The following is a 27,099-nucleotide window of genomic DNA, read 5'->3' as shown; positions in this document are numbered from 1 at the left end:
TACCGTAAATATGATATGCATGACAGGTACCAAAATATTGACAAATAATAAATGTGTCTTTTTATTTTAACAATGGCCCAAATCAGAGTTTCTCTATAAAACCTCTCAGTCGACATTCTTCATAATAAACCAATGCTCCAAAATATAATGCATCAGCTGACAAACACAAAGTATAGTATAATGGTCTTTTCAGGATTGTCTATGTCAAAACCACGACATAGAATATACAGTGTAGTAATCTTTCATGTAATAGACCAAAACTTACTCTTTTCCCCAACTCAAGTGAACTCCTGGATCCAGGTGGACCTTGGTGAGGCCAAAAAGGTCACTGGTGTAACTATCCAAGGATGTCCGGGCACAGGAAATTGGGTGACGACCTTCAAAATCCAGAGCAGCATGGATGGGATCCAATGGACTGATTACACAACAGATGGAAAGGTAACTGTGAACATATGAATCTAGCTATCTCACAGTGCCTCATAGTAACATGGTACTAGTGTCCGTTAGCTAACTATCTAGCTATCTAGCTTACTAAAGGAGCATAGGCTTTTCAGCACACTGAAACCACAAAAGAGATTAAATGCATTTAACTAAATGTAACTATTCATGAAATTTTTAATTAAATATAAATCTATTTTCACCAATTAAGTCCAACTTGGGCAAAGTTGTTGCGTATAACATTTGAATGGAAAAAATAATATATGAGTTTGTTTTAAAGTTTTAGGTTTTAATGAATATCAGTACTATATTATATTAATCTACAGTTCATTTATTTTTGGTTCTCATATGTTTTCTGAAATAGTCTTCATGAGAAAGTGTTACTTCTTTCCCTCTAACAGACGTTCCCTGGAAGCACGGACAGCAGCACTCCAGAGATGCAGCTTTTTGGCACCCCTTTCTCCGCAAAGTACATCCGAGTTCTGCCTCTACAGTACAACGGGCAGGCAGGCCTTCGTCTGGACATCCTGGGGTGCAAGCCCGACTGTAAGCCAACCCAGACTATGACGGTGAAAGAAAACAGTTTAACCACACTATGACCGTGACAGCATTACATTCCATTATTGGCATTTGGCAGACTCAACGTACAGTTGATTAGCCTAGGCAGGAGACAATCCTCCCCTGGAGCAACGCATGGTTAAGGGCCTTGCTCAAGGGCCCAACGGCTGTGCGGATCCTATTGTGGCTACACCGGGATTAGAACCGCCGACCTTGCGTGTCCCAGTCATTTACCTTAACCACTACGCTACAGGCCGCCACTACATACCACACTATGACTGTGACAGCAAACCATTTAACCACACTATGACCGTAACAGCAAACCGTTTAACCACAGCCGACTGTGAAAGCAAACCCTTTAACCACACTATGACCATGAAAGAAAACCATTTAACCACACTATGACCATTAAAGCGAACCATTTAACCACACTATGACCATTTAAGCAAACCATTTAACCATAGCCGACTGTGACAGCAAAGCAAGGAGCTGGGTTACACGCCCTGCAGGGTTATTTGGCACTAATGGCGAGGATGTTATTTTATCTACAGACGCGGTTTCCTGTAATGCCAGGCCCTCCTTTAATGCCTTTAATGATAAAATGACGTAAGTTACCTACACCTGAAATTATTCATCATTTCCTGTGTTGAAAATGAATTCCTTCTTCGTACATTTTGTCAATGATTATTTAATGGTAAATCAGATGTTTAGGGCTAAACATTTGTCAAGGTTTTTGTGTTCATCAGTTAATCAAAATCCTAACTGTCTCTTAAGCAGTGGTATTGAGATTCACCGAATTGCGGACTTTCCCATCTAAAGATCTAGGGTTTTTCTGCCACAGAACTGGTTATACTGAAGAAACTAATCTAATATAAGTTTTTAAGAACCAAAATGTAATGTAAATTGAGGTTACACTTGGATGTTTTACACAGTTTCAATGTAGGCTGAATATAATAGGCTACTACACAAAAGCATATGGTTCCAGGTCACCCCTACAGAATAGGGTCATGGATTTCGATCATATCATTTTACTAACCTGTGCGCTTATATTTCAGAGTTCACTGCCCGGCTGGTTGTGCGTCTCAGCCGTACGGCGTCTACGGATTCGAAACGTACCGAGGGGTAAGCAAACAGATCGGATCGCTACGATTTGTTGCGTACCTAATTATTCCCGGGTACTTACTTACAGAAATGTTCTCGCAGGATTCCACGATTTGCGCGGCCGCGATCCATGCCGGGGCGCTCGTGGATGAAAACGGCGGGGACTGCACGCTGTTGAAGCGGCCGGGACAGTCCTTTTACCCGGGCTCAACCAGGAACGGCATCACCTCCAGGGAGTATGTACTGCACCAGGGAGAAACGCCTGCTCATTCGCGCTTTCTTACCCTGCAGCATGCGGCCCGCGTGATTACATTACGCAGGACAGCCAGTCTTCTTACCATTGTTGCTGATCCCGTTTCTGACAGGAAGATGTGTTAAAAGGTCAGAGGTGGAAAGTCTGGGGGGGTCAGAGACTGAAAGTCCTGCCGTGTGTTCCTTCCACCCATGAACTCGCCCAACTGATTATTCTACCTCCTCACTGAAGAACTGTGCTAATTAGCCGATCCAGGTGATTGGAACAAAATACTTGGGAGGACATTTAATTTCTGAACCTGGATTTTCCACCTCTGTAAAAGGTGTAGCGCTGGTCACACGCTTTGTGAGTTCACTTATGAACTGTACTGATGAATGGAATTTATACTGCCTTTCATTTCTACATTCCTGTCCCCGGTCAACACTATATTCCTGATTTTTCCTTCTCATCCTCCACAGATATAATCTGAATTATGCGTCATCTTACGTGTTTGCAGACGGAGGTATGAAGGATTGCGCTACATTGACCTGCATGTCAAAGCGACAAACAACACAAATAATATGGATAATCTTTTTCCCTTTTTTGATAATAGAAAATCAAAAGGTCATATTGGACCATATAATGGTTTAAATAATGTTTAAATGAGCTTTGTGTGGAGAGTGCTCACTGACTAATGCTGCCTTATTACAGAGTTGAGATGCTCAGGTCCTGACTGGTATGAATTCGGTGACTTCTGCTACAAGCCCTCCACTGACATGAAAACGTGGACTGATGCTCGAGTGGAGTGCAAGAAGCTGGGCGCAGACCTGGTGTCGATTCTGTCCCTGACGGAGCAAAGCTGGCTCGAGAGCTACCTTTACCTGGGTAATCATGTCGTCTGTATCCCTTGAGTCACTAGCCGTCCTTGGAAACGTTCATGGAGCCCTAAGAATAGGTGCATAAATTACCCACAAAGACCGGCAAAAGTGGAAGTACATCATTTGAGTTAGCATGACATCTTGCCATTAATGAACAGGTATCGGGGCTTCATTGTGAATATAGCTAGTTCTAACTGTATAGCAACAACTGTAACCCGGTTTTAATATTTCCTCAAAGTGTTGCGTAAGTAAAAGTCAAGTGTTTTATTGAGCCAAATAACTTATTTTATACATAGTTACTATACCCGTTCGGAAATTAACACAAATATTGTGTACTGAGTTCTATGAATGGACTATGGACACACTAATGGAAATGTGACTAGCCCGACTTTAAAGAGTACCTGTAGTCTCGAGCAGAGTGATTTTTTAATTCATCATTGATCGGTTAGTGATGTCGTTTTGTAGCCACCAGTGACGTATGGACCGGCCTGAACGATATGAGCTTCCAGGGCTTCTTCATCTGGTCCGATCATCACATGGTCCATTTCACTCACTGGGCACCAGGAGAGCCCAACAACCATGCAGGGTTCAGCGAGGACTGCGTAGAGATGTTACACCAGGTACGAACTTGGGTCTTTTTTTTAAGTTCGGTCTGAAACATTGCAGTGATTTTACATTTTCTGTCCTACAAAAGTTGACTTGAGGAAAATGCTGCACCGCGTTTGTTTTCTCCTAGACTGGTAGGTGGAATGACGTGCCGTGCACAGAACTGAACACGTATATTTGCAAGAAGCCCAAAGGCCACTATCCCGCACCATCAGTTCCTCCAACTGTCTATGGCTGCCCACTGGTGAGTTCAACCCAGCCACATGTATAAGAGCAGCCTCTAGCCTACTGTCTAAGTTACATAACTGGTACCTGGAAGGTTGGTGCTTCAATCCCCGGTGTAGCCACGTTACGATCAGTGCAGCTGTTGGGCCCTTGAGCAAGGCACTTAACCTCGCATTGCTCCTGTGGGGATTGTGCTCTGCTTGGTTTAATCAATCTGCGTTATTTTAACAATCTTTAGATGGAGGCTTCAAATATTTGGCTTTCTGCCTCTTCCTGCACTGTTTATTATTTTGTTATTTGTCATTTTTGTTGTATTTCTTTAAATTCTGCAAAATAAAACTGAATTAAACTAATCAAAATGTGAGTCGCTTTTGATGAAAGCGTCAGCTAAATAACTGTGATGTAATGTAATGTATGTCCGTGCCTGTAGCCGATTGAACCACCATAAAGGTAAACCATGGTGGCTGTAATCCCGTACCTGTTATTTTTGCTCCTCCATGCAGGGTTGGGATGCCTATGCCTACGCCTGCTACTGGATGGAGGAGACGCCAAAAAAACGGTCCGAGGCCAAGGCCTTCTGTGAACAGAGAGACAGCAAACTTCTGCACCTCATGGATATGTGAGTGCACCATGCTTCATACGCACCATGCTTCATGCGCACCATGCTTCATGCGCACTGTTTACCGGGCCAGGATAATCGGCAGGGGAAGTGTGAATTGGGAAAGGGGGACACCATTCAGGGGTACACAGTCAGAGCGGAGAACACTTTCTGGTATATTATACGTCCTGTCTAATCTTTACCCTCGCCTGGTTTGTTCTCAACCCTGCTGTAAAATCCAACTATGAGTATTTAGCTGGTCTAGCTGGGTATGAGCTGGTCAACCAGCATGGCCAAGCTGGTCATGAAGGTGGTCTAGCTGGGTATGAGCTGGTCAACCAAAACATCGCTTGAGCTGGTCATGAAGCTGGTCTAGCTGGGTATGTGCTGGTCAACCAAAACATAGCTTGAGTTATTGTAAAAAGCTTTGGCCTTGTCTGTTTGCTGAGAACTTTTGCAGCGCTGTCAGGCAGGCCTGTGACTTGTGATTTCCTTTGTGATGGGGTTCCAGATACGAGCAGTCCCACTTCACCGTGAAGCTGGCGGCCTACAGTGGGTTCTGGTGGATCGGGCTGAGGGCCCACGGGAGCATCTTTGGAGGGGTGGATTACGTCTGGGACAACGGAGAGCCCCTCACTTTTACTCACTGGGACCGGAACCAGCCAGGTACAAGCCGACGCACTTTTGCCTTTTCTTTAACATGAAGAAGATGCTGTGTTTTAGATATGAGCTGTAGCCAGGGAAGTGAGGACAGACCCCTTACTTTAACCGGAACATTGAATCTACCTCCTCTCTGTTGCCTCGGGTGTCTGCAGACAGTGGAGACGGATCCTGCGTTGCTATGACGACAGGTCCCGTAGGTGGCTTCTGGGATGACAAGCCCTGCGAGGAGTCCTTCCCTTTCGTGTGTGAGGGACAGCGGGACGGTCTTTCTCCCCCCACCCGTGCCCCCACGCCGGAGCCAGCGCATGGGTGCTCATCTCAGGAAGGCTGGTTATCCAAATCACATTTTAGGAACTGCTACAAGGTGCGTTTGGTGCAGCTGACCTGACCGCTCGGGTGAAAAGGGCTGTTATATACTTCATCTCAGAACTGCCATCCCATCCACCCAACCTACACCTGGCTGTGCAGTGGCCGGAGGAGGTTAAAGGTCACAGTGGCTCTAATTCAAACTGTAACTGCCCATATCAGAGGTTTCCACTGTTGCTGCTACCCCTGAATCTGAGCCGAATGGTCCCTGAAGTAAATAAAACTGCAAAGCAATACAAAAAATGGAAATGAAAAGGAGAAGAAGGGAAAAACAAAATGACTATTTTAAGTTTGCTGTTAATACTATAAATGTGTTAAGTGGCTGCCGAAGAAATGGCATCCTACCAATGTTGCCCACAGATGTCTTTAAGTTACAAATGCAGATACAAATACCAAGAGGGAATAATTATATGATCTTTCAGGATAAATACTGGACAAATACTTATATTTTAAATTAGAATCCATTTGCATTCATGTTAACGACTATGTTAATGTCATGTAATTCATGTACCCTTAAGTTGTGATCAGTCGGTTTTGTTTCACGGTCACTTTTATACGATGTCATGTGTGTATTCTCCTGCAGTTCTTCATGGTGGACTTCTCCGAGAAGAAGAGCTGGAATGCGGCTGGTGAGGACTGCAGAGCCAGGGGCGCGGAGCTGGTGAGCATCCACAACGCAGAGGAGGAGACCTTCCTGTCCACGTACTCCAAGGGCAAGACCAAATGGATCGGCCTGCAGCACAACGCCATAGAGGGAGGCATGTACAGGAGCTTTACTATCTTGTAAACGATTGGCCGTCTTTATTCTGCCCAAGGGCAGTTAGTTTGCACAGCAAGATTTATGTTCAAAGTCCCACGGAGGGGCCATCCCTCTGACAATAATTTCACATCACTTGGTGTTTACCTTCGGCTTAAAGCAAATCATGATTTGTTATGTTCACTGGTCTCCCACATATGGTTAATAAGGTTAGATTTCCTGCTAGAGAGAGAGAAAGCCAAGGCCACCTCCCATCTAAGCTACAAGGTAAAACAGGTCATTATGAACTATGGATAATATTGATGTACACCCATAAAGTATATAAAATAAAATGTAACATTTTAACTCCAACAATATGGAGTGTGTATAGGAGTCAAATGACCTTTAGAAATATATTGTGCATCATTCTATATGAGTAGCTTGTGCATCACATTCCTGTGCATTACATTTCGAACATGATTGATTTAAGTTGATAACATTGTCTGAAAAAAACTTTCAACTGTCATGTTGGATCAGCATACTGAGGCAGCATCTAGCCTAGTGGCTAAGGTGCTTTACTGAGACACAATAAGATCTGTGCAACAGTTGGACCTTTGACGAAAGTCCTTAACCCCACATTGCTCCAGTCTTGCTTAGTCTACTCAGCTGTCTACTCGACAGTAAAAGTCGTTTTGGATAAAAGTGTAAATGTAAATGTAATGGTCCAGGTTACCAGTGGACCGATGGATCGGCTGTCAGCCACACCAACTGGGGTCGCGGGGAACCAAACAACCACGAGGGCCGGGAGAACTGTGTGGAGATGGTGAGCACGGTCAACGGCTCGTCGTGGTGGAACGACCTCAACTGTGACGCCCATCAGGACTGGGTCTGCGAGATCGCCAAGGGGAAGACGCCCATCATTCCCCCGGGACCCCCTCCACCTGTGCCAGGTGAGCAACATGCTCTCCTGTTGTTTCAGTTCAATTCAATTCAATTTTATTTGCGTATAGTGCTTTCCACAGAGGACTGTCGCAAAGATGCTTCACAGAGTAACAGAAGGGAAGAAAAAAGTACCAGCCCTGAGTCCCCAGATAGCGCAAGGTAAAAAAACTCCCTAGTGGGGAGAAGAACCCTCAGACAGTTGCAAGGCAAAACTCCCTGATGGGAAGAAATCTCAGGAGGAGCCCGGCTGTAGGGGAGAAGCCCATGCTCTGCTGTCCTATGGGTTGAGTTTGTCATTGTTCCCGCTTTACTGACATTATCAGCTGTAGGTTAGTGCATGAGTGCTGATTGATCACTGTATGGCGGAAACGTATACATCCAAGTAAAAAATTTCCCATGGGTATGAGTGTGTGAGTGAATGGTGTGTGTGCCCTGCGATGGACTGGCGACCTGTCCAGGGTGTATTCCTGCCTTTCGCCCAATGTACGCTGGGATAGGATCCAGCCCCCCTGGGACCCTGTTCAGGATAAGCGGGTTAAGATAAAGGATGGATGGATGGATGGGTGTTTGGCAGGGCATTAAGATGAAGTGACAAACTCTCTTACATGGAGCATTATTTTCTCACAGCACCTGAGTGTGGCTCTGACCCTGGCTGGCGGAAAAACAATGGCATCTGCTACTACTACAATGACACCGACATCGTGGACTTCCACACCGCCATGCATAGATGCCGCGCGCTCCAAGCCTACCTAGTGTCCATCAATGACCAGGATGAGCAGGCATTTGTCAACAGTATGGTAAGCACAATGTTGCTAATGTACTGTGTACACTCAGTGAGCACTTTGCACTAGGTTATTATTACACTCATTACACAGTTTTTTAGTTTTTTCTGACTTGTTAAGTATTATGCTGCTGTAGCCTATCCACTTGCTAATTGGCAATATTAAGGAATTTGACATTCCATAATTTAAAAAATCCTCCACTATGGAATTCACAGCTGTGTACTTGGCCTTTGTGAATACACTGGACTGACTATAATGTTTTATTTTTTTAATAGTTTTTTTTTAATTTTGTTTATCCTAGTTTTACTTCTATATTTCATTTTAATCATTCATTTTTTTTGGGCTATAGTTCTTTTATTTGATTTGATTACTATAGGTTTGATTTTGGATTATGGTCAGGAAAGCAACTTGATGCTAAAAACAAAGTGTTTTGCGATGTTCAGGAGTAAGGAATGGGTACTTAGTGAGGAATGGGTACTTAGTGAGGAATGGGTACTTAAATGGAAAATCTAAGTTTTGTAAGCCAAAATCTATACTGAAATTGAAATGCATATATGAAATATATACAGTATATGGTGGATATTGACCATTTCATTTGCTACATAAAGGAGTACTACTCATAGTAGTATTTCTCATACAGCAGCACTGTATAAATATGTATTATATGCAAACATTTATTAAATTAATAATATTATTTATTATTTATTAATATAATTTAGGAAAGTGTAAGTATTATTCTTATTTTACTGTATGAAATGAATACCAGTTTGCCTTCAAGATTATGGTGGACTTTTGGATCTGACCGTATGTCTGGGTAATGCAGTTTTAGGATATCCTTGGCATGTTTAATATGTAATTCAGCGTTACATGCCAGAAAATACAATTGGCAATCGCATTACTTGAAATAGACGTACTGGACGGATCCGTGGATTTGACTGACAGATGTGAGTGGAGGTGTTGAGTGGGGCGGCCTGTAGCGTAGTGGTTAAGGTAAATGACTGGGACACGCAAGGTCGGTGGTTCTAATCCTGGTGTAGCCACAATAAGATCCGCACAGCCGTCGGGCCCTTGAGCAGGGCCCTTGAGCAAGGCCCTTAACCCTGCATTGCTCCAGGGGAGAATTGTCTCCTGCTTAGTCTAATCAACTGTACATCACTCTGGATAAAAGCGTCTGCCGAATGCTGTTAATGTAATGTAATGTAATGTAATGACTCTCTGGCCTGTCTTGTTGTTGCAGGTTGGGACAGGGCAGGTCAGCGCAGGATGGATCGGGATGATAATGGCTGGGGTCGCAGGAGGAGAATATATGTACGCTGTTGCTCATTTCCATGATGATTACTGGGTTACAGTTTTGTAATACGTGCCGTAGGTAGGCTACGGTGTTGTCGGCCTAAGCCACTAATTCCACCACTCCCCCTCCACAGCTGGGTGGACAATTCCCCGGTCACATATGTTCACTGGGCGGGAGGGGAGCCCAATAACGCCAATGGAGAGGAGCAGTGTGTGCAGATGAAGCAGTACCCAGGTACTTTCTCCACACTAACTATCCACATTTACACTACCATTCAAATGATGGAATTACTGAGAAATGTTTTTCTATTTTTTTATTTTATTTAATAATACAAAAACAAACATTTAACATTGTAATTTTGTGAGAGAGAGAATGTTTATGTTTTTGAAATACATTTATACTTCTATTCACCAAGGTAGCATTACATTTTGAACATACTCTATTGACAATTTTTATGGATTTATTAATGGCAGATTTAAGTCCCTCAAGCAGAAGCGACCGGCCATTAGTGAGATATACCATTACCATGTGCCACTTCTCCTGCAGCACTGTGTGACCTGGCGTGAGGTTCTTGCAGCCATGTGTGCCAGCCAAGTGTATAATCTTAAAATGTACTGCTCCTGGTGTATGTCCGTAAAATGTGGCCGTAAAAAAGGCACAATTTGGGGAAAAAAGGGGAAAACTTCTGAAAACAAATAATTGCTGTTGGTATTTTTATTGATGAAATGTTAATGATACAGAGACCTCGCACATAGTATTGGTGGGTTGGGTAACTTGCCAATAAAACATCTACACTATAAAGCTCATTCCCTGGCGAAGTCTTTGAAGACTTAAAAAATATAATTCTAATATATCACACATTATGCATTATTGTGCACAGTTATTTTCCTCATACGGTAAATGGCCCCACGTGGCACAAGGTGTGTAATGTCCCGTCTTGTTCTGCAGGCACTTGGAATGATGTGAACTGTGGCAGGGACAGTGCAGGTTATGTGTGCAAAAGGTACCCTGGACAAATTCCCCCTACCCCCGGACCCACACAGCCTTGGACAGGAAACTGCCCGGAAGGTGAGGAGACCTCACTGCATGCGACGTTGATGTTACCCCAATAAACAGTACACTGTTACAAATAACAGAAATGCCTTCGTGCATTCTAAATCTAAATCACCACTCACAAACGACATGGCTCAGGCAGTAAGAGCAGTCGTCTGGCAGTCGGAGGGTTGCCGGTTCGATCCCCCGCCCGGGCTGTGTCGTCGAAGTGTCCCTGAGCAAGACACCTAACCCCCAAATGCTCCTGACGAGCTGGTCGGCGCCTTGCATGGCAGTCAATCGCTGTCGGTGTGTGAGTGTGTGTATGAATGGGTGAATGAGAAGCATCAATTGTACAGCGCTTTGGATAAAGGCGCTATAAAAATGCCGACCACTTACCATTTACCATAAAAAGGCACGGTTCAATCGATTTACTGTTCTCCCTAGGGTGGAAGCCTTTCGAGAATAAGTGCTATATATTCAAAGGAGATCACAAGGATCAGAACGAGTTTAGAGCCAACTGGACCTTTGCACGAGACTGGTGCCGAAACCAACTGACACCGAAAGGCGAGCTGGCTGTCATCGACAGTCGGTATGAGAACGGTAAGCTGTCGTAGCTAATCCAAGAATAATTTGTTCAGAGCCGCCCCCACGTGTTCCTGGAGAACTACGGTCCTGTCGGTTTTTGTTTCAACTCCAGTTTGGCACACCTGATTCTACTAATTAGTAGCTCAATGAGATCTCTGGGTGTTGAATGAGTTGTGCTCCAAGAACATGATTTGGCATCCCTGAATTTAGTCCAATTCGGTAGCTGTGCATATTCAGCTCATTCCGCACGTCTCATTTACAGACTTTGTGGCCAGCTACCTTAAGGACCTGGTCATGCCCGTTTGGATCGGTCTGTCTGACAGTCTGCACGAGGGGAAATTCGCCTGGGTCGACGGGAGTCCGGTGAAGTACACCAACTGGGCCGACAAACAGCCAAGCAATGGAGACCAAGGGGTGAGGGGTGGGGTACATTGCTTGGCTCCTTAAAATGCATCTTCCCTCTGGCCTGACCTCAGCAGGTGCACACGTGATAAAATGTGTTAGAAACGGAGAAAGAAAAATCAACCACACAATCACAATGTTATTGGATCTTTGTGTAGCAGAATATTTACATTAAAGGTTCAAAGGCCAAAAAAGTATTGGAAGAATATTTATGAAGAAATTAATGACTTATTTCCCCCCAGGAACACTGCACGTCCGTGAACCATAACATCCTGGTCACTGGCCGCTGGAACGATGAGAAATGTCACGAAAGCAGAGGCTGGGTCTGTTACATGAAGAAATGTGAGTTTCGCCCTCAGGGGACCTACCGACAAACTCTTCCAGAGGAGTCCTTTGTTCCACCCTTTGGGTTGTACGGTAGTTTCCAATTTACTGTACAATAATGTAATGAAATGGTGTTTCCTTCCGAAACAACGTTGTGTGAAAAAGAGCACGCTGTAGCTTTGGAATACATGCTGCTCATACTTTGTGAACAATATCACATTATGCATGACCCCTTGAAGAGGAGTTTGCTTTCTTGTTGCATTAAAATCACAGAAGCAGTCCACATGCCTCAGACCAACGGCATAAATGGGTGATATTAGCTCAGGAGGTAAGAGCAGTCATCTGCCAGTCGGAATGTTATTGTGTCCCTGAGCAAGACACCTAACCCCCAATTTCTCCCGACGAGCTGATTGGCACCGTGCACGGCAGGCTATCGCTGTTGGTGTGTGAGTGTGAATGGATAAAACGCTATATAAATGCCGTCCATTTACCATTTAAAAGCTGAACTTAATTTAAACATTCCGTTATGAGCGAGGACACTCGGAGTAATGCCCTCCAAAAGCTGTGCTTGTAACTATTTTTTTTTACAGAATGTGGTTGACTACTGCTACGACGTGAAACAGTTTCAGAAAGTGAGCCTTGTCCATGAGCTCATCCAGGCTGTGAGTGTGTGTGTTCACTGCGCTCCATTCTGCCTCACCCAGCGAGCAGCATACCTGCACCGCCGCCCACGAGCAGCCACTGCCCCGCAGGCTACACTTCCTGGCAAAATAACTGCTACAAGCTGGCGGAGGAGGCTAAGACGTGGGAGGCAGCCCAAAGTGCGTGTGAAGAGGACAAAGGCAACCTGGCCAGCATCGACTCCAGCTACGACCAGGCTTTTGTGTCTGGGGCTGTACTTAAGGGCGAGACCGACGCCTGGATCGGACTCCGGCGAAAGGTACGACTAAAGTCGCAACTACGATTCCTCTAACAAAACATTACTAGCAGTACAATTTGTCATGAAATATTAAGCGTTTTGGAGCAAAAGAAAAGAAAATGTCCACATGTTGCACTTGTGTCCAAGAGTAAGAGTGCCCCCTGCTGGCCCAACAGCATTCATTTAGAAAATTGCTAACATTTTCAAATGTACACCAGGAAACTTTCTAAGCACTAAGCAGGAATCTGACTGGTGGTATTTCATGAAGTTAGTGACAAAGCTGTGCTGGCAATAGTCTTTTTTTTGTTGTCGTCTTTTTTTCATTATAATGTAGAATTTACTCGCCCACCCCTGGCACCCTTTTTTCTCCTATAAAAAAAACGAAAAGATGTTTAAATATGTATATTTTCTGAATCCATAGATGTGGAAACCAGGCACCTGGGGCCTGTTTCACAAAGCAGGATTACAGGGTTAGCTGGATAAGCACCGAGTAAAACCCAGCACCCCCCCCCCCCCAAAAAAAATAAATAAAATAAAAATAAATAAAAATAAAGAACTCTGGATTACGGACGTAGAAGTAAAAATATAGTGCAGTCCATAAGTATTTGGACAGTGACATATTTATTGATTTATTTTTGTTTTCGCTCTGTATTCCAGTACAGTGTTGAATGAAAACAATCATTCAATTATATAGTTACAGTGCAGACGTTCAGCGTTAATTTGACCGCTTGTTTGCTGGAGTACCGAATAAAAACAAAAAATGAGTCACTGTCCACATACTTGCAGACCGCACTGTAGTGGTTCCGGGCTTTACTCTGCGCAGTTGTCCGGGTAACCGAGTAACGCGTCTCTGCGGGAGAGGATATCCAGAACGGGGTGAGACAGCGTGGCAAGAGCAGAGTAGGCACGGTGTGTACGGCACTCTGAACGACTCTGGCGTTTTCGCAGGGGAACTCGTACACCTGGACGGACGGCTGGCCCGTGTACTTCACGCAGTGGGGCCCGGGCGAACCCAGCAACCGCGCGGACGAGGGCTGCGTGAGCATGCACGGCTCCGTGCGCCTGCACGGCCTGTGGAACGACACGGGCTGCAGCGCGCCCAAGCGCTACATCTGCAAGTACTCCACAGGTACCGGGCCCACCGCGCCCTCACGCCCAAGAGAGGACCCAGCTCTTGTTCACATAATATTTTGGGGATTTTGTTTGGCGAGAGTATGAATAATATGGAGCTGAGTGATGGACCGCAGCGGCCACTTTAGTCCACGGTGTCGTGTTGTACAGTTTGGATGACTATCGCAATCTCTGTCGGACTTATTTGAACGCTATTGAATGTATAGAAAATGACATTACGTTATTACATTATTGGCATTTGGCAGACACTTTTATCCAGAGCGACGTACAGTTGATTAGACTAAGCAGGAGACAATCCTCCCCTGGAGCAATGCAGGGTTAAGGGCCTTGCTCAAGGGCCCAGCGGCTGTGCGGATCTTATTGTGGCTACACCGGGATTAGAACCACCGACGTTGCGTGTCCCAGTCCTTTACCTTAACCACTACGCTACAGGCCGCCCGCATGGCATTATTGGCATTACTGTTGTTATTAGCACGGCGGTTATAGAGAGTCATTCCGGAGCATTCCGCCCATTCCTCCTTCCTCAGAGAAGCCTCCCGCGACCCCGGCTCCTGGGGACGGGAACTGCCGGGACGGCTGGTGGCCGTTCGGGGGAAACTGCTACTTCATCTACAACGGGCGGGAGGGCTTCTCCTGGCCCGACTCCAGGCACTTCTGCCAGCTGCTGCACGGAGACCTGGCTTCGGTCCACAGCAAGGCCGAGACGGAGTTCCTCAGGAACATCAACTACACCAAGTACCACAACGTCTGGATCGGACTCACCAGGGACCGTTGGTGTACGTCCCCCCCCCCCCGCCCTCCCCCTCCATGTCTTGTCTGGTGACGGCGCATTGTGGTTGCAGAAACGCCCTTACAGGATGAAACGGCCATTTGTTCTCACTTGAATCAGATGTTCTTCCCAGTACAGTCAGTGCACTGTAAAATGCTTAATTGGTGTACTGGAATAATGAGCCAGACACAGATGGTCCACAAGGGAGAACATAAGGAAAGCCTCAGAATGGATCAGCATATTCCGTCACATGGGCGTACCTCATGAATATTCATTGCTTCACACATCATATTAGACACACCATTCGTTCTGCTACCCCATAGACACGCATGTTCCAAACTGGCCAGGAATGACAGACAAGTAATAACTCATTGGTAAACTATTTGTATTTTAAAAGGTTAATATGTTATAGTCTCACACTGAAACAAAATTATTTGTTTAATGTTGGATAAAACATTTTTTTTTAAGTTAGCGAATAGCGTTATTGGCTTTCATTTATTTAATTGCTATTGATTTTTATTGATTTTTTTCAAATAAAAGAAATATGTTCTTATTATTTCCAGTAAAATATTTATGAAAACACTGAAAATAGAATAGGAAAAAATTGCCAACAGACAAAGGTGTGCCTTTTGTGGGATTAATAGTAGTAGTTGATTTTGGTTTTGAGTTACTGGGTCATGTGATCTAGAAGTTATTGGGAAAAAAAGACATTATTTTTCCATTAAAAAATTTGTTGAAACACTAGGAAGCACATATTGACAATGAAAAGAGGTGTTGTGCGGGAATCATAGTATATTTATTCCATATTGATTGAGAGTTATTAGGTCATGTGACCTAGAAAAAAAAAAAATCCAAACAGCATGGAATCAGCAATGTACAAATATAAGACTGTAGTCATTTAAAAAACAACAACAACAACATCATCTGTAATTGTGTTCCAGTTGGCTGGGCCTGGACTGACTTGACGAGCCTGGCCTATCAGAACTGGGCTCCTGGGGAACCTAACCAGGGCGACATGGGAAATGAGAAGTGTGTGGAGATGTATCCGGAAGGGACGTGGAACGACAACAACTGCATGCAGAAGAGAGGCTACGCCTGCCAGCACCGCAAATGTGAGACCCATTCCCCCTGGCAATAAAGCAAAATATACACATACATTTCATTTTCCATCCATCCATCCATCCATCCATCCATCCATCCATCCATCCATTATCTGAACCCGCTTATCCTGATCAGGGTCGCAGGGGGGCTGGAGCCTATCCCAGCATACATTGGGCGAAAGGCAGGAATACACCCTGGACAGGTCGCCAGTCCATCGCAGGGCGCACACACACCATTCACTCACACACTCATACCTACGGGCAATTTAGACTCTCCAATCAGCCTAACATGCATGTCTTTGGACTGTGGGAGGAAACCGGAGTACCCGGTGGAAACCCACGCAGACTCGGGGAGAACATGCAAACTCCGCACAGAGAGGCCCCGGCCGACGGGGATTCGAACCCAGGACCTCCTTGCTGTGAGGCGGCAGTGCTACCCACTGCACCATCCGTGCCGCCTATATTTCATTTTAAAGCTGCAAAATCTTAGCTTAAAAAGGGACAGGCCACAGCTGATCATCACTACAGTGTGTAGAAAATAACATGTCCGCATTACTTCTCTCCAACAGTCTTTAACACAAATGAAAATGGCGATCCAATTATCCCTACAGATCCACCTCCAGTAGATAGTAAGTAGAATGTCCATTTTATACTCAATTTTAACAGAAATGTCACACGAAAAAGATGGAGCGTGTGTACTTGTACTACAGATGACCCAAAACTAAAATGCAGATTACAATCATTATAGAACTAGAAACAGAGAATTATTACATTAAAATGATGGCTATATAATTTGTACAGTATAAACACCAAAAACATTTTGTGGCCAAAATTCACACCTGAAACTCAAAAAGTCATCCATTGAATTAGCTTAGTCCAGTTGAATTTCTGGATGGTCCAGATTCAGAAGAAATCAAACTGAAATATGTTATTCAAACCTATGAACAAAACCTATGTAAGTTTGTTTTTCACAAAATATTCTCACTTCTCATCTGAAAAAAAAAAAAAAAAAAAAGATAAAGGTATAGGTATAGGTCTCAACTTTGCCCTATTTTTTTTAAGATGGTGGAATAATTGCTGGAGCAATCATTGGGGCTGTGGTTTTGTGTGCTTTGGTACTTGGACTGAGTTACTACATAATTAAAATTTGGAGACCAAGCATGCTTCCAAAGAACATTGATGTGGTGAGTAGCACTGATTTTTATTTCATTTACCTGGCAGAGAAAGCTTCAATGTATGCTTTTACTAAATAATCAAATGATCATAGCCATTATTAACTCATTATTGACATTAATTTGTTTTTGAGTTGCAGGCTAATTTCAACAACCCCAACTTTGGACGGTCATAATCTTAAAAACTGGTACTGCAGGACCATTTCTTCTGTTCATTTAACCAAAGCACTGCTGCTGGAAAATGTATCGTCAACTTTTTGTAAGATCAGTATCTTTTAATGTTCTTGGTGTCCCAGAGGATGGCATGAATAAATATGAAGCTCATTTCTGAACTCCTCTAGGGGGAGAGTGGGGCTCTCTTCACACTTTGCTCCATCACACTTTTCACTCTCTTACATTTCTTTTCCAACAATACATCACAATGGAATTAATGTCACACAAATGAAAGAATGGAGGATCAGGCACATATCTTATTTCAGCAGTTATAGATGGTTAAGTAGAGGGTGTGCACTTCTGACGGCCTGCCCCATTAGTGCCAATCGGCTCTGAGCAGTGGATAGAAAAAGTGTAAAAGACGGGGAACCGTCACACAGAATGTCCTTGCCCTTTGAAACGATATTTCGAAGCCACGTCAGTTACAGATATACAGTTATAGCTACGTCACGGTTTCCCCAAACTATATGTATATATAATAATCAATTTACAAAAACATTAACATCCTCAACTAGTGATTTTGACCACATGTAAACAGGAAGTTGACCCGTTTACACAGCATGGCTATTCAATGTATATTTTTGAGGTAGTGCCTCGTTTTGGAGAAATTAACAGTGAGACAACTTGCTCATAGTCATTATCATTGCCCCACTCTCTCCGATCTCAGAAATGCAGTATTGTAATTTATTCAGAGATAAATTCATTATATAGTCTGAATGGCAGAATTCAGTGTTTCTGTTTTCAATCACAAGGTTTAAGTATGTAGATGCTGTACATTTACTTAATTTCAGAATATGCAGCAATTTTAGAAATGCTTGATATAGTTAAAAGGTTTATAAAAGTTTAGGTATTTTTGTTTCCCTGCTACATAGTTTTGTGAACAAAATAAAGACACTGCATGGTTTCCCAACTTTATTGCTTCTTTTGAAATATTTTATATTACAGTTTACTGGTCAAGGGGGTAGAAATGCACTGTTGAGCCATTTAACAGTTCTCTTCTCAGACCAGTTCATGATCTGTAGCGACCCAGCTACTAAACTTCTGCAAAATGTCTTCTTTGGGAAGAAAAAAAAAAAAAAAAAAATGCTGGGGTATCTTCAACTAAAATCTCTACCAAGTCTTTTTACACATCCCTGTAGAATGCAGCACAAACTATTTACACATCTTAAAGGCAAAAACATCTGAAACTTACAAAATAACTCTGCACACTTTCCACATAATCGAATAGGTTTGTGACCGCTGTTCTTTTTGTGTGTCTAGACCTGTAATCAATTTTTGAGCACAGTCTACTACCATTGCATATAGGGGGTATTCCCACATTTTGCACAGTAATATTATTAAACCTTAAAAAGCAAAATAATAACAGGACAAAGCAATGATTTTCATTTTGGTGCAAATACAGAATGCTCAGACCATACTGTACAGGGTTCTCTTAACATCCGATGTGCAGCATTGACATTTTCTACAAAGCTGAGAACGCAAAAATGGCAGAAAAAAAAAAAAAAAAAAAAAAAACTGAGTATACTTGAAATACATTTTAATCCATACATTTTACCAGAGAACTCCGTAAAAATGGTCAACCTAAAATCCACAGTACCAGTGTACTCATTTCATACCTTCCAAACTTGTACAGTAAAAATGACAAATACAAAAAATACCATATTTTGTGCTTCAATGCAGCCTCTGCATCTTCCAATTTAATAGCAAATGTTCTTTCCAGTCGACCCCAATAAATGAATATTCTGTTTTACTGTGCCATATCGTATTACAGCTACAACCGAACAGCCCTGACAGAACGTGTATATCAGGGGCCCTTACTTCAACCATCTTGTGCACCAGTTCAACACCACCATCAAAAACCATTCAGCAAACTGCACAAATTTCCCTTAAGTCACAAAAAATCTGATCTTTGAATTTCATTTACTCTTTGCTCAAAAAATTATTGCCGTGTCCCTTACTTTAATCCAGAGATACAGGAAACAGTTTTCAGGCATACTTTTTTTGTGACAACAGGGTTTGTACAATTTAACATTTTTGTATTAATTCTATAAGAATTTTTTAAAATTTACTCAACCAAAAAGTGCAACTGCAGCAACTGATATTGGCCAGCTCCAGTGTAGATGAACATTTCCATCCAGATATGTACACAGGCTGAATGGCAAAAAACTAAGGAGCCCATGGAAATAAAATGTAAGAATATTGAGGATACAATATGAAATCATGAACATTTCCATTTGGTCATAAAAAATAAACTGCATTACAATACGACTCAATCCATTACAATGCGAATGTTTGCACATTGATACAATACCTTCAGAATCCCATCACAACAGCGTCATGTGGCCAGCATGATTTGCTGATTTGCCCCTTTGTTAACAGTCACCCTGATGATTGATGTGAACTGTAATGTCATTTTACTTCATGTTACCAACAGAACAGGTTATTTCGCAAAGCTGTCTAGATGTCCCCTGGGTAAACAGGCACTCGTAACAAATGGGAGGAGTCAGCATTTTATCCAGCGTAGCAAATTCACTGAAAACCGATCATTCCAAATTTCCGCTTTCATTATTTTAAGTAGTTTTAAGTCCTGCTGCAACAGCCACAGTATTCTGATACAATCGATGTGAAAATGGAAAGGTTAAGACACTTAGATTAGACATCATTTTTTAATTGAAATGTTCTGCAGTAGCTACAGAAGGCTACCAGGACGTTCCCCAGCTCTGTCACTCTGCTGCACATCTGTAGGATGCGAGTACATCAGCATGGTGTTGCATACAATAATCCCATGGCTTCTCATCACCACTAAAACAGGCTCATCCAGCCCCACACCAGCCACCATCAGGCCAGTAAAATCGACGTATATTAAAGCCTATTCACAACAAAACGGAAGATAATGAATTTGATAAAAAATAAAATAGATATGTACACATTTCCAGCTTTCTTTGTCTGTGCTTTAATACATAGATGTCAAAATGATAATGCTTTGGGAAAAAAAAAAATTGTTTTTGCAATTCTATTTACAACATAAGAACAAGAAGAGAAATCCTGAATGTTGGCTTGAGTTTCCTTCAAAAGATCAAATGGGTTCCTACACTTATCACCCACCTGTTTGAATCAGGGGATTGTGCCAGGAATTATTTCATATCTGAATTACAGTGGCCGCCGAATATTTACAAAGTATTTTCAGGGTGTGTGTGTGTCTGTGTGAGAGAGGGGGGGGGGGTTGTTTCTCTAAGGCACACTTTTCATTTTCAGGAGAATGTAAAATGTCTGGCTACATATAAAAAATGGAAATCTACAGTTAATTGCACGCCTAATAACAGGTGTAAACTCATTGTACTCCCAAGAATTTTCTTAAAATGTTCAATTAATGGTCACGTGGCTAAGTGAGCTAATGGTGCTGTTGGAGACTGAACGTACCAGGTGCAGATTTAAGTGTGTTCGTAAGCACAGAAGCAATGTCCATGTTATCGAAACAACATTGAGAGCCACCTCGGTGTGCAGAAACAGATGGGGTAGACTAACTCCTGTCTGAACACTGGGTCCAGGGCAAGGCCTCCGTTTTATGCTACCTGATTTGTACGTCATTTTACAAAATATTACTTCCCAAGCACGACGGGATGATAGTTCAATAGTTGGCCTATTCAACTGAACTGGTGTTCACATCAGCAAAGTATAACAAGTCATTAATTTAAACCAATTATGAGTCAACACAAGAATGGACCCAGCTTACTGTGCAATGGCAAAATAAGATGCCAAAAAATGTTTCCATTACTGCCTAAATCCATATGGCTGTAAAAGAAATATGCCAATTAGAAATACCTAATAAAATATTGAATATACTTATTGTCCAGGGATCTACTTTACCAGTGACACGTCTAATATTCCTTAATAAAATACAAACTGATTGACTCACCAGTGCATAAGCAGGTTGGTTTATTACTTTTTTTTTTTGTTTGCAATCAGATGCAGGGCAGAATCAACGGACCACTGGGCTCAAACATTTTAATGCAAAACCTAGTTTACCAAGCTAAGGATTTCATTAAATAATAATCACAGTATAACAATAATAATAAAAATAATTATAATAAATAACCACAGGAGAAAACATTGGCACGCAAAATAGGTTTGAATAGGGATGTGACAAAAAGTTACCCACCATTTCACATGCCGTAGGGCCACATACTCATTCAGCCCACAGAGAAGCTGAGACACTGCGGCCCTCACCAGCCACGTAGAGAGGCCCTTATACAGGAGGAACCAGCTGTAGAGAGAGAGGCCCTTATACAGGGGGAACCAGCTGTAGAGAGAGGCCCTTATACAGGGGGAACCAGCTGTAGAGAGACCCTTATACAGGGGGAACCAGCTGTAGAGAGAGAGGCCCTTATACAGGGGGAACCAGCTGTAGAAAGGCCCTTATACAGGGGGAACCAGCTGTAGAGAGGCCCTTATACAGGGGGAACCAGCTGTAGAGAGAGAGGCCCTTATACAGGGGGAACCAGCGGTAGAGAGGCCCTTATACAGGAGGAACCAGCTGTAGAGAGAGAGGCCCTTATACAGGAGGAACCAGCTGTAGAAAGGCCCTTATACAGGGGGAACCAGCTGTAGAGAGAGAGGCCCTTATACAGGAGGAACCAGCTGTAGAGAGAGAGGCCCTTATACAGGAGGAACCAGCTGGAGAAAGGCCCTTATACAGGGGGAACCAGCTGTAGAGAGAGAGGCCCTTATACAGGAGGAACCAGCTGTAGAAAGGCCCTTATACAGGGGGAACCAGCTGTAGAGAGAGAGGCCCTTATACAGGAGGAACCAGCTGTAGAAAGGCCCTTATACAGGAGGAACCAGCTGTAGAAAGGCTCTTATACAGGGGGAACCAGCTGTAGAGAGAGGCCCTTATACAGGGGGAACCAGCTGTAGAGAGGCTCTTATACAGGAGGAACCAGCTGTAGAAAGGCCCTTATACAGGGGGAACCAGCTGTAGAGAGAGAGGCCCTTATACAGGAGGAACCAGCTGTAGAAAGGCCCTTATACAGGGGAAACCAGCTGTAGAGAGAGAGGCCCTTATACAGGAGGAACCAGCTGTAGAAAGGCCCTTATACAGGGGGAACCAGCTGTAGAGAGAGGCCCTTATACAGGGGGAACCAGCTGTAGAGAGATGCCCTTATACAGGGGGAACCAGCTGTAGAGAGGCTCTTATACAGGGGGAACCAGCTATAGAGAGAGAGGCTCTTATACAGGGGGAACCAGCTGTAGAGAGAGAGGCCCTTATACAGGGGGAACCAGCTGTAGAAAGGCCCTTATACAGGGGGAACCAGCTGTAGAGAGAGAGGCCCTTATACAGGGGGAACCAGCTGTAGAAAGGCCCTTATACAGGGGGAACCAGCTGTACAGAGGCTGTGCTGTGGGGAGCCGTGTGTTCTGCTTGCGGGAGACGATGCCAGCCGTGCAGGCAGCATCCACCCTGCCTGTGGCCCCAGGGCCCCTCTGAGGGCCAATCACAATCATCCCCCCCACTGAAGGGAGGTTCCACCTAACGCGAGAACTTGTGGATGGAAGGAGAACGCACGAGGACCGCTCTGTTATCGTGGACCCGGCGTTTCTTTTTGGCACAGAAAACACCTCATCCCTATCACTCTGCAGGTGGGCAACAACCCGAGAGTGGGCTTGTTTTCTATATGGACAAAGTGCGAATGGGGCAGGTTGCATGTTATCTTGGGGCAGCCAGGGAGATAATAATTAAACAGAAGGAGGAAAGGACAGGGATGGAGGCCCTGCTCAGGGCCGTCAGCAGGCCGGATGCTACGCCACATTGGAGTCCAGTCTCAGCCAGTGCAGGCCCTGCCGGGTGTGACGCACCAGCAGGCTCATGCTGGAGGCCAGGCTCAAAGGTCCCAGAGCAAAGTCCAGCTCAGGCAGCACGCCTAACAGACAGACACAGGCACAGTGTTCACTCACAGACACATACAGACACAGTGTTCAATCACACAGACAGACAGACAGACAGTCAGTGTTCATTTACAGGCACAGTCTTCATTCAGACAGTCACAGTATTCATTCACAGACACACACAATGTCAGTGTTCATTCACAGACACATAGTCATGGTGTTCATCCAGACACACATACAGGCACAGTGTTCATTCACAGACACAGGCACATTGTTCATTCACAGACACAAAGTCAGTGTTCATTCACAGACACAGGTTTGTTGTTCATTCACAGACACACATATACAGTCATGGTGTTCATGCACAAACAGTTACGCTGTTCATTCACAGATAAGCACACACACAGTCATTGTGTTCTGTCTATAAAACGGTGCCAAAATCTAAAACACCCGAAACACCCAAAAGCTGACAGTAACACAAATAACCTAAGAAATAAGTGTAAAATAACTAAAAGTGCTCACAGTGTAGATGCATTAAAAAATGTTTACACTGAAGCCTTCCACTTCCTGCCCGTGTGCGTTACACGTACAGTGTGGCCCTCTAGTGGCAGTAAGTAGAATAACGTCTGGCGCGTGTCCTTACCGCTGCCTCCCTGGGCGAGGGCCTCGGTCTGCTCCCAGGTGTCGTGTGCGCTGAGGAAGAGAGCGGTGATGTTGACGTAGGACGAGGCCATCTGCTGAACCACCTGGGGGATCACCACCGTGCCACCAGCAGCGCCGTGGCTGGATCCCAGCCCAGAGCTGGCTGAGCCGGCCGGGGACGGCATCGGCGACATGGGGGAAGGTGTGCCCGTGCTTCTGTGTGTGTGTGTGTGCGTGTGCAGGTGTGTGTGTGTGTGTGTGTGTGTGTGTGTGTGTGTGTGTGTGTGTGTGTGTGTGTGTGTGTGTGTGTGTGTGTGAGAGTGTGTGAGAGAGAGAGAGAGAGAGAGAGAGAGAGAGAGAGAGAGAGAGAGAGAGAGAGAGAGAGAGAGAGAGAGAGTGAGTGAGTGAGTGAGTGAGTGAGTGAGTGAGTGGGTGTGTGAGTGGGTGTGTGAGTGGGTGGGTGTGGGGGTGTTTGTGTGTGTGGTGCGTGTGGTGCGTGTGGTGCGTGTGGTGCGTGAGTGAGTGAGTGAGTGAGTGAGTGAGTGAGTGAGTGAGTGAGTGAGTGAGTGAGTGAGTGAGTGAGTGAGTGAGTGAGTGAGTGAGTGTGTGTGTGTGTGTGTGTGTGTGTGTGTGTGAGAGAGTGTGTGTGTGTGTGTGTGTGTGTGTGTGTGTGTGGGTGTGTGTGTGTGGGGGGGTGTGGGTGTGTGGGTGTGTGTGTGTGAGTGTGAGAGAGTGTGTGGGTGTGTGGGTGTGTGTGTGTGTGGGTGTGTGGGTGTGGGTGTGTGGGTGTGTGTGTGTATATGAGAGAGCGAGAGAGAGCGAGTGTGTGAGAGTGACACCATGTGAGTGAGTGTGTGAGCGAGTGAGAGGGAGGGAGGGGGAGAGAGAACAAGACAGGAGGTAAGCACACGTGAGCAACCTACTGCACAAAGACACATGGGTCCTCCTGTGGTTCAGCTTATCTGCACTGATATCAGTTTCCAGTGTTTACGGTTTCTTTGTCTTTTTCAGGGAGCAGAAGTGCCGATCCTGTGTTAATGCTGCAGATATTAATCATGCAGTGGGGAGGGCATGTGCTGTCAGGCCATGGCAGCTAACAGCACAGAGCCAAGTGAACGGGTTAGGGTTTCCTCTGTAGACACAACAAGAACGAACGAGGAACACTTACTTTGAAACGCAGGGCGAAGGGGCTCGCACTGACCTCGAGGAATTCTGGGAAAATAAAATACCCTCAATGTATTTCCATGTTAATGCAGACACAAAAAGATTTTACTCACTAAGTGCAACACAATCATAGCTTTAATGAGACCAAAACATAACCGCACTGTTTCACCTAAATGTATAAAATTAATCTCTCAATTTTGAATCCTGAACTCAATGTGTCCAAATCCATGTTTCTAAAAGCTTTTACTCTTTATTCTATTGCGCAATGCACTAAATATACATAATTTGGTAAACTTTTATTCTGGCACAATTTTTAACAACATTCATATTGTGTACATTTTCTTCGGAACATTTCGGATTACCAGTATTTCAGTGCAGTTCACACAAAAGCAGATCGCTCATGAAACGTACCTTGAAATGTTCTGATAATGTTCTGGAGTATTTAAGTGCCGTTTCTCGTTTGTAGCGAAACATGGCCATCTGCAACAGGGACTGGCATCGCATACTGAGGACCAACGTGAGGGAGTGAGGGACAGAGAGGGTTACTTCACCATAACACAATTATGGTACAGTGAGCAAATAAATGGGTTTACTGCATCTAGAAAGTATTCAAATTCACATGGACTGACAGGCGTTAATTTGAAAATTGACCTTAGGAAGCAAATAATTGGTACTGTTGGAACGTACCATAACACCACAAAGTCTTTGTCAGATGCTGGGGAAGATGGATCTATAGAGTTCTTCAGCTTCAGAATGAACCTACATGAGAGCAAACAAATATTTTTACATTTGATTGCCAATGTAATGAATCCATTGGAGAACATTCAGTTTAAAAAATTAATCTAAATATCTGCCATAACTCATTACATTCGGGCGACAGTGATGTTGGAGAGAGCCAAGCTTGTCCTAGCTAGGATGAGGTTCACGTACCATTGCCCTAGGCATTTCACGCGTAGAGGGCTGGTGGTATAAACGGTGGTGCAATGGTCCATGTCAGAAATACAAGAAATGGTTGTCCTCCTCAGGCATAAATATTTTCCAACATAACTTCTGATGTCGCCTTAGTCTGCAGCACTTACACACCTCCCTAACTACAGTCGGTCTCGGACCCTTCACGGATGACATCTGGATAGCTGTGATCCACGTCAACAGCAAAAATCATACGACTCACAGTTCTAAAGAACAGGCATTCAGGTAGAAACCAACAACCAGCAAGACTCCTTTCACCAAGCAGAGTGGCCCCGCCACCTTCGACCACTGACCTGATCAGATCCATCGTCTCGGAGAACATGGTATACGCCGACTTTGGGGTCTGAGGGTCGGTTTCCATGGCGATCCCACTCTCAACGAAGGACATGGCTGCATCCAGGTAGTCGAAAGCTTTACCGACCTTATCGGACTAAATGGGGGGGGGGGGGGGGGGGGACCAAAATGGATGCCCGGTCATTTGACAATTCACCTCTCTGGTCCGTAGAGGTCAGAGGAGTCTCTGAGGGGGGACACTTACGTTGGCATCTGCTTTGTGCTTCAGCTTTTTGGCTTCCTTCATGTGATACTCAACAGGATACTGCCTGTAAGGGAGATCGGACAGCCTTACAACCCCACGCACTCATGGTATTATTCTGAAATAATTAGTATGTATTCCCCATCTTCCTGCAGTGTTACTATAATAGATAGTTTTAGTTTAGTATTTTTATTTTTTTCCTACCGGTCTTCAAATTTGAGGAGCGGCCGAGAGGGAGCGGGGCCTTCGGCGGGCTGGACAGGAACAGGAAACGCGAAGCTGCCTTTCGGAGCTTTCTGTTGGGGATCACGCAGGACAGGGATGCTAACAGCACATACTCAAGACGCATCAAAGGGGTTCATTCATCTTTAACACGCTCAGCCGAATAACAGGACTTGTGTTACTCTTCAGGAATTTCTGCCGAAGAACTAAATACCTGTACCTCCGGTTTACACAGAGATGTGAACCACAGTTGGCCAAAAACCCAATCCCCCCCCAGCTACAGCGGTCCCAGGGCTCAGAGGACGCACCTTGCCAGTTTTGGGGCGGTCGGGGCATTTGGCGGAGCTCTTCTTGTGCTTGCCGGTCTGCCTGCCGTCCCGGGACTTGCTGGCCTCCGCGGCCTCCGCGGTGCGGCGCTTGTGTCCCGGCGCCTTGGGGAGGTCCTGAGCGAGCGGCTGACTCTTCTTCTCCTTCTTCTTCTTCTCCCGCTCCTTCCCCGTGCCGTTGGGTACCCTGCAGCAGACGGGACGTGAGCGTGGAGGGACATAGAGAGCCGAGTTCCACCCAGTCAGCTCTCAAGAGCTCTGGCCCAAAAAGACCTGCTACACCAGTGGTCCT

General features: G+C 44.6%; 2 protein-coding genes across 2 annotated transcripts in view; one reads left to right on the top strand and one right to left on the bottom strand.

Annotated features, from left to right (window-relative positions):
- LOC133141865 (macrophage mannose receptor 1) overlaps positions 1 to 18,087 on the top strand; it is a 31,063-nt gene extending 12,976 nt beyond the window's left edge. The window contains exons 23-50 of the mRNA XM_061262660.1: positions 284 to 438; positions 840 to 984; positions 1,548 to 1,602; positions 2,052 to 2,118; positions 2,200 to 2,333; positions 2,809 to 2,852; positions 3,041 to 3,214; positions 3,673 to 3,827; positions 3,944 to 4,057; positions 4,542 to 4,657; positions 5,148 to 5,302; positions 5,452 to 5,672; positions 6,249 to 6,423; positions 7,130 to 7,351; positions 7,971 to 8,140; positions 9,363 to 9,433; positions 9,550 to 9,650; positions 10,365 to 10,484; positions 10,896 to 11,051; positions 11,299 to 11,450; positions 11,681 to 11,780; positions 12,467 to 12,702; positions 13,630 to 13,810; positions 14,340 to 14,588; positions 15,523 to 15,693; positions 16,251 to 16,310; positions 16,744 to 16,865; positions 16,994 to 18,087. Of these exons, the coding sequence (XP_061118644.1) occupies positions 284 to 438; positions 840 to 984; positions 1,548 to 1,602; positions 2,052 to 2,118; positions 2,200 to 2,333; positions 2,809 to 2,852; positions 3,041 to 3,214; positions 3,673 to 3,827; positions 3,944 to 4,057; positions 4,542 to 4,657; positions 5,148 to 5,302; positions 5,452 to 5,672; positions 6,249 to 6,423; positions 7,130 to 7,351; positions 7,971 to 8,140; positions 9,363 to 9,433; positions 9,550 to 9,650; positions 10,365 to 10,484; positions 10,896 to 11,051; positions 11,299 to 11,450; positions 11,681 to 11,780; positions 12,467 to 12,702; positions 13,630 to 13,810; positions 14,340 to 14,588; positions 15,523 to 15,693; positions 16,251 to 16,310; positions 16,744 to 16,865; positions 16,994 to 17,029 (3,857 nt within the window). The 3' untranslated portion in view covers positions 17,030 to 18,087. The remainder of the gene's footprint in view (positions 1 to 283; positions 439 to 839; positions 985 to 1,547; positions 1,603 to 2,051; positions 2,119 to 2,199; positions 2,334 to 2,808; positions 2,853 to 3,040; positions 3,215 to 3,672; positions 3,828 to 3,943; positions 4,058 to 4,541; positions 4,658 to 5,147; positions 5,303 to 5,451; positions 5,673 to 6,248; positions 6,424 to 7,129; positions 7,352 to 7,970; positions 8,141 to 9,362; positions 9,434 to 9,549; positions 9,651 to 10,364; positions 10,485 to 10,895; positions 11,052 to 11,298; positions 11,451 to 11,680; positions 11,781 to 12,466; positions 12,703 to 13,629; positions 13,811 to 14,339; positions 14,589 to 15,522; positions 15,694 to 16,250; positions 16,311 to 16,743; positions 16,866 to 16,993) is intronic.
- A 4,085-nt stretch (positions 18,088 to 22,172) lies between these two features.
- The window catches only part of aff1 (AF4/FMR2 family, member 1), a 41,778-nt gene continuing 36,851 nt past the window's right edge, over positions 22,173 to 27,099 (bottom strand). Inside the window, exons 11-19 of the mRNA XM_061262661.1 lie at positions 26,790 to 26,994; positions 26,464 to 26,555; positions 26,263 to 26,326; positions 26,018 to 26,154; positions 25,443 to 25,514; positions 25,167 to 25,260; positions 24,760 to 24,803; positions 23,593 to 23,807; positions 22,173 to 22,984 (exon numbers count right to left, since the gene is read on the bottom strand). Coding sequence (XP_061118645.1) covers positions 22,863 to 22,984; positions 23,593 to 23,807; positions 24,760 to 24,803; positions 25,167 to 25,260; positions 25,443 to 25,514; positions 26,018 to 26,154; positions 26,263 to 26,326; positions 26,464 to 26,555; positions 26,790 to 26,994 — 1,045 coding nt within the window. The 3' untranslated portion in view covers positions 22,173 to 22,862. The remainder of the gene's footprint in view (positions 22,985 to 23,592; positions 23,808 to 24,759; positions 24,804 to 25,166; positions 25,261 to 25,442; positions 25,515 to 26,017; positions 26,155 to 26,262; positions 26,327 to 26,463; positions 26,556 to 26,789; positions 26,995 to 27,099) is intronic.

This window comes from Conger conger, chromosome 12 (genome assembly GCF_963514075.1).
Source record: "Conger conger chromosome 12, fConCon1.1, whole genome shotgun sequence".
Classification (NCBI taxonomy): Eukaryota; Metazoa; Chordata; class Actinopteri; order Anguilliformes; family Congridae; genus Conger; species Conger conger.
This window is presented reverse-complemented; position numbering and strand designations above follow the sequence as displayed.